The following is a 7333-nucleotide window of genomic DNA, read 5'->3' on the forward strand; positions in this document are numbered from 1 at the left end:
GAAATCTTTATCTTCAGTCATTCCTACCCATGTGAATTAGAGAAACACAAAAACTATTGTGAGGAAACTCAGATCCCTGTAATTGTAACAATTAGGAGATGCATATAGTTTTAGCAAAGAGGTGTAGGATACTTTAAAGAATGTATTAACTAGCATATGCTGCTGGTTTTGTATGGGGTTTTTGTCAGTTAAGAAAGCCAGTCTCCTCTGTAAAGTCTATCTTGCTTAAAATAAATATTTAAAATAATCCAATGGTATGCTGAAATCCATTTTGGACTTCTTCAAAAGCAAGGTTGTTTCTCATAGAGCATTAAGAGTATAGTATAAAGTTGGTCTTGCTCTTAGAGCAAGGAAAATAAGGGGTTTCTGCAACCAAGGAGTTCATGGATAAGTGTGCATTTTCTCAGCGGAAAGAATTCCTTTCATATATTACTTACATTAACAGGTGAAATAAATACAAAAACTAACTTCTTATTTTTTATTTGCCAGAGTGAAAACTAACAGTGGGATGTTAATAGGTTGATAACATTGGGTGTTTTCTCCACATTAATATTCGTTTGTGCTAGTAAACAGATTTTTTAATTGATCTGATCAAAATAATAAAACTGTGGAAGATCGACTCAGACAGGTTGCACTTGTATAATTTTCTTCCCAAGTTAATATTTTGTTTTCCTGAAAACATCTGATAGATAACACCAGAGCTGAGAAGCACATGCAGTGCTAGCTGGTTGGCTTTGTCAGCACACTAATCTAACTGCCATTCTCGAATACCAGTTTATTCCTGCACAGGCTTGGTCCCTACTGGGACTGCCAGTTGGGCTGGCAGTTTTGCAGTATGGACATCTGTCTGCTTGGAGCACCTGGTCATTCACTTGGGATCACCCGGTAGCTGAGTGGTAACAGTGCATAAGTTAGAGTCCTTTGACCAGAATGACTTAATATTGCAGTTCTCACTGCCGTTCTGTCTGGTAAGCATATCAAGATACAAGACTAATCCTTTGTCAGTCTCTGCCAGTGTTTCCAAATACTTGTGTTCATTAAGCTTGTTTCAAAAATGTAAACCAAATTCCTGGTTGTTGCAAGTGCTAGGTGTAGAGCCGAACTTTGGGTTTGTGTTTTCATGGTTGGATTGAGTCAGCCCACCAGTCTTTCTTTTTAACTCTTACGATGTTCAGTGTTTCCATTCCATGTCAATCAAGCAGTGATACACCATTGAACCCTGTTCTCTGATACCTTAGTTCTTGTGCATAGAATCATAGAATGGTTTGGGTTGGAAGGGAACTTCAAGATCATCTAGTTCCTACCTCCCTGCCATGGGCAGGGATACTGTGTTGTGGTGTGTTTGGGTTTTATTTTTTTGTCTAATTTAACAAGAAGAACGTACTCCAGTCATTGGAGCAAAAGAAAACTCTAGAATTAGGAGCAGAAAGAGAAGAAACCATTGAAGAGGGTGGAGGTGGTGTGGAGGGTGTTTACTGTAGGAGAATGCAGGTGTAGGAGAACACCTTCCTGCATCTTTTCCTCCTCCCTGCCCCTCGCCATTGTTTTTTTGCTGCTTGAATCAAGTATAGTTACAGTTGCTGAAAATTAAATGTGAAAAAAACATGGGGATATGGTTTTGAATTTATAGAGATAATCGTGCTGTTCACTGAAGAGTTGGAACTGGATCATGCCTTTGAGTAGTTCTGACTTTAGAACTACAAGAAAGATACTGCAATATACAATTTTTTTACTGCAATATACAATTTTTCATTTATTTGTAATTTCTTAAAGACGTAGGGTTTCTGTATCAAATTAGCAAAGACACAAAAAATGAACTAAGAAAAAAAATAGGATAATTGAAAGAACATGAAAAGTGGGTAGTAAATTTATTTTTTTTTTAAATAAGTTTTAAAATGAAGCATTAAGGCAGTGAACATTATTGGTTTTGATGTGATCTGTTTTTTAAAGAAATTTATTCTGGCAGAGTGTTTTAACTCCTTGTTGTCAAGAGGCTGAAGAAAACTGGTGTCCTTGCCCATGGCAGGGAGGTTGGAACTAGATGGTCTTTGAGGTCCCTTCCAGCTTGAACCATTCTATGAACTAGGGGTATAGGGAAGCCCTGTGTTTATAGGGCTTTCTGGTTCTTTACAAGTAGGTTGCATGGCAAAGATGTGCAACTTACAAAGTACCAGGAACGCCTTTAGAAGAGAATCATGTGTTCTCATAATCTCAAGGATTCTAGAGTCCTGGTGTGTACTAGGTGTTTTTGATTAGTTTCTTTATCTCACCCTTTTGGAATGGATTCTGAACCTGCTTCAGAAATGAGATTGGAGTATATATGTCGTAAGAAAAGAGACTTCAAGAAGAAAATGCTCAAATTGGTTTCAACAAAAATTTACTCTTTCTGAAGCGTTTTTTAATCAAGTACAAAAGAGAACCATACACTGAAACAGTACAATATACCAACAGGCTTGAAAAGAGACTTTGTTGCTATAGCTGAGGCCTAAATTCAGGCTGTATTATAATGTCCTTAGAGAGTTGAAAAAAGAAGAAAAAAAAATTCCGAATTGTAGGTAGCATGGCTTACAGCCACAGCCTGATCATGTCGCAGAGGGAATACAGCAGCTCTACAAACCCAGAATTCTTGAAGTTTTTTACTTTATAAATACCATTTTTAAAATGTTTCAAAGCTGCCTTTTTAGTAGCGAGGCCAACAAATTTCAGGCAGTTGAATGCTATTCATTAGCTGTCTGATTCTTCGAGCCCTTTGTATAATTGCACCATTCTCATGTGTATTCCAGGTTTATGGCATCTTTTGCAATCCATGTGATAAGTAAATATACTGTTGATTGATCTCTTCCTTGTTTCCAGTGCAGCTCCTTAAAGGCTGAGCAGAGATACTAATATAGGATTTTTAATAAGTATCTTTTTAATTAAAAGTTTGTATTAATTCAGCCTAAACATGAATAATCAATAGTCTACCAAGTTCAGACAGTTCTCCAAAATGTCCTCAATGCAGCTTCTTGAAGCTTCTTCCTCTCTCCTTCCCTCTCTCCTGGAATCTAACATAGTGTCATCCTTTGTCCTTTGTAGATGATGTGTTTCTACCCAAAGACATTGATCTAGACAGCGTGGAAATGGATGAAACAGAGCGAGAAGTGGAGTATTTTAAAAGGTAGAGTGCTGTAAACCTTATGCATAACGCTGTTGAACTTCTTCCCATATGCCAGGGGTTTCAAAAAATCAAACAAACAAACACACAAAAACACCACAGAACACCGCCAACCCACAACTTAATAACTAACTCCTAGCAGAAGAGCCTGTATTGTACTGTGTTAAAATATAGCAAATCGTGTTACAGCTGACCTTCTGAATACTCTAACAATCACCAAAGCTGTAGATCTATGGGCACAGATAGTAGCTGAGTAGCAGAAATACAGAAATGAGTGCCAGAATCATCTATGTCGCCCCCAGGTTCTCATCAAGGCTTTCAGGATGCTCTTAGTTACCATTTTTTTCTAGAGGCAAAGTTTGCATGAATATCCACACAGACCAAATACTGATTAGTGGGCGTTTGTTTTTTTTTTTAAAAAAGAGAATAAAAAAGCTGTGTGAGGTGCGAAATGTTGAACAAGTAAAAGTTTGTTTTAAATTTCGGGATAGATAATGAAAAAGATTTGTTCATGGTGTTTCTCCCTTGTTTATAGGAGCTATTAGTTTGGAATTTTATACTGTACATGAAGTAGAGATGCTATAACTGTGGGATTTTAGCTTATGCCAATCATAAAGAGGGGATGCTTATGCTAGTGCAGTGACAGTAAAAGAATAATATGAACCTGTGCTTGTGAAACTTTTTTCTTCTGTGAATTTTGGTTGCTTTTGGGATTTACTCATCATGTTAGTTACCTTCATCTTCCTCAAATGTGAGCAGACAGGTCATGTTTAAGTCATGTAGCACATGTTCTTTCATAATACTGAAATCTACTCAGGGTTGTTGTCTTTAATGGTGGCTGGGTGTACTAGTTTTCCGTGAATACATCTAGTAAGCCTTTCATCATGACAGCCAAATCTGAAATGTTACAAATAAATCAGTTTCCTGCAAGTGAATAATTGAGGAATCAACAGGAGCATTTCACAAAACAACTAAAGCCATTTGTTTAAACAGTGTGTTTTTTTAAGAAAGGGCTTTCACTATGGATTTCAAATTCTTTTCTAAATTTATGTAGTTTTCATAGCCTATGTGCCTGGGATGTACTGTATGTCTGGGTCTTGCAAAGAACAGTACAACTGCTTCCATATGCTGCTTACTATTACTGTACAAAATGTATATATCTGCTTATTTATGGAGTTACAATGTACTAGACAATGAAATTTTCAAAAGTACATACTCTGATTTTTTTTTTTTTCTGAGCAATGTCAATTAAATAGTTTCTTTAATCAAAATGTAGGTTTTATAGGTGAAACATGGCATATATTAGATAGTGTTGGTATAGCTTAAGCCTTTGCTATGGGTTTCATGGAATATTCTTAGCTTCATTCAAGTTTGCAGTATCTGTAACAAGAAAATAGAAAAGTTCTTTTCACCAGTTCTCTACTCTCAATGGGATAAATGAAGCGGTGTCTTACATTTGTAGAAGTGCAACTGAAGTTTGGAGGTAAACTTGTAAAACGTGATTCCAAATGAAGAACTAGCACTTTCTAACTGTACTGTTTTGTAATCAATTCATTAAGTGATGTAATCACTGATGTCTGAAAAGCCCTGATAAGTGCTGAACTAGGGGCTAAAACCAGCTCGAAGGCACCTTTAATGCATAGGTCTTCTATCACTGGATCATTTCCCACATGATACTTGGAAGACTAGCAACACTGCTTGTTTTAATAACCCTCCATGACAATGAGCTGCACAAGCCTACTGAATTCATATTTTTTACTGGCAGTTCGTTAATTCATCATCTTTTCTTCTTGCTTTGTAGTGGTGTAATAGATGGATACTTTAATTACACCCTGACTTCAGAATTAATTTTTCAAGCTACTTTTAATTTTGGGACAGAAAGAGCAAAATAAGTCTAGTTCTTCTGACCTTCCACTGTACCTTTTCTATTTTGCTCTTTCTGTCTGCTCCCCTTTTTTGGCTTTCAGTTGTTACTGTCGTGAAGCCTTTAGCCTGAACAAGCCTTGCCTCAATAAAGTTCTTCAGCATGAATTAACTATCACTGAAATGCCTGCACATGTCAACCTTTTTCAAAAGTTCTTCCATAATTTGTGTGTGAAAGCAATTAAGAGTTTTCGTTCTAAAGGTGCTTTTTCCAGGCATGTGAGTTACTTTTTGGCTGTATTATAAACAAGCCTCCTTTCTCTAGGCCTTTGTCTCAAACATAACTTTGCTGTACTCAGAAGAGAAGCAGCAGTGCCCCATGCCATTGGTGCTTCTGTTTTACACATCACTTACCACTTGTTCTTACTGTTACAAGGTTTTTGTTAAATACAGCAATGTCACCTCTGTTTCTAGTTAACGTTCAGCTAGCTTCTGTGCTGCTAAATAGGCAGTGTTCTTTGCTACTGCATTCACTTACTGTAAGCACCACTGCATTATCAAGAGTAACTGGGTTTTGGTGTATCTGAGTGATGGACAAGTGATTTTTTTTAGATATAATTTTTGTAAGAGGTTTTGTGTTTCTGAATGAGAGCTGCTCATCAAAAGAGGGATAACACTTGTGGTTTGATTTTAAGTATATTGGTTTCACTTCATCACTTTTTTTCTTTTCAGATTCTGCTTGGATTCTGCCAGACAGACAAGGCAGAGACTTTCCATCAACTGGTCCAATTTTAGCTTGAAAAAAACCACCTTTGCTGCACATTGAAATGACACAGTATGGGGAGGGAACCCTGCAGGAATCAATGAACGACAACTCCACTTATCTGTCCTGCTGTGCTGAGAGCTTATCTGGTCTTGAGCCAGTGCTGCCTTGCCTTGTCCCCAGTGCTGTGTGAATCTGCACTGAACCCTTTGGCCTGATAATTCTTGCGGACTGAAAAATTGCCACTTTCTACCTGAATTTGTTAGCTTGTGTGCTTGTAGTCTGTGAGTGAGACTTAAACTTGATTGTAGCTGTATGCTGTTGGAGTTGGAACAATAGCTCTTTTCCATCTCCTCTGAATGCCTTGGCCTCAAAGACTTTAAATTTGCTTAGGCTTGGGTGGAGGCCAAAATACTAGTTTGCATCATCTGCAGTGGCTCCTGTCACTTCTGCATCTAGCTATGTTTTGTCATTCTGACTCCTGACAAAGGAATGGACCTAGTCAGTTGTGCTTTCATCTGCTCCAGAATTCTCCTGACATGACTTCATGAAAAAGAGGCTCTTATGGGACAAGCATTTCCTCAGTTCTTTCACAATCTACTGTTTAAGAGTGTACAAGTTACGCTATTTGTGTTTTGATTTTTTTTTTCCCTGACTTGTAGCCAGCTTGTGTAAGAATACTTGCAGAATGAGAAAATTTAAAAAAGAACAGTACTCACACTATCAAATCTGTTATAGAGTGTATAATTGTATTAACACTGAAGCCTAACTGGCTACTTTTTTAACATATTGTTAAGTAATATTAAAATCATGTCTTTCTTTTTGAAAGATGGAATACATTAGTATGGCAGAAGACTTGTGTCTTGCTTTTTTGTGCTTGGGTGGGGAAAGGGAGGAAAGAAACATGCCAAAAAAGAATGGTTTTCTAAACTAAATTTCATCTTGTGTCAAAATTGGTCAGTGAACGCTAGTTAACTTTAGCATATTCCTTGTTTGCCAGCTCACTTGATGAGAAAAAACGCTGTCTGCTAGAGCAAGAAAGACTCCTGCTGAATGCTGGAATTGTTTGTGCATTACTGTAATGCTTCTATTTCGATAGATAATTTGTGAGAAACAAGGTAATACAAAAATTTGCAATTTAATGTCAGTGCAGGAATGAAGTAGGTAGGCTCAATGCTACTATCATATAGTTATCAATATAGTAACGTTTTACAGGTTGCATAGTATTGCCCAGCTTGGAAGAAAACTGGTAGCTTAGGATTTTTATCTGTGTAAAGATATTGCACTTGTAGAAGTTTTTCTGATACTGTGCTATTTTTTCAGAATAGAGACAACAAAAGCTTTCTTTTACTACTTACCCAAATTATAAGCCAGTCTTCCACTTTTTTTAAAGAAAATAGGACTTCCACTCAGCACATATTTAAAAGGACAATATAGCTTCAAAGCCCACTGTTGTTCTTTTCCAGAACCATTCCACATTTTTCTTTCTTCTACTTGTTAACACATATTTTTCTGTGATACACCCACTGGGCTTGGGACTGCTTTGCAAGACA

At 37.1% G+C, this 7333-nt stretch overlaps 1 protein-coding gene across 6 annotated transcripts in view; it reads left to right on the forward strand.

Moving 5' to 3' along the window:
• FAM193A (family with sequence similarity 193 member A) overlaps window positions 1-6633 on the forward strand; it is an 83764-nt gene extending 77131 nt beyond the window's left edge. For all 6 annotated transcript variants that reach the window (XM_086611814.1, XM_086611816.1, XM_086611810.1 and 3 more), the window contains 2 exons: window positions 3076-3157; window positions 5750-6633. In XM_086611814.1, the coding sequence (XP_086467940.1) occupies window positions 3076-3157; window positions 5750-5843 (176 nt within the window). In that variant the 3' untranslated portion in view covers window positions 5844-6633. The remainder of the gene's footprint in view (window positions 1-3075; window positions 3158-5749) is intronic.
• The last annotated feature ends 700 nt before the right edge of the window (window positions 6634-7333 follow it).

Source organism: Tauraco erythrolophus, chromosome 5 (genome assembly GCF_009769465.1).
Source record: "Tauraco erythrolophus isolate bTauEry1 chromosome 5, bTauEry1.pri, whole genome shotgun sequence".
Classification (NCBI taxonomy): Eukaryota; Metazoa; Chordata; class Aves; order Musophagiformes; family Musophagidae; genus Tauraco; species Tauraco erythrolophus.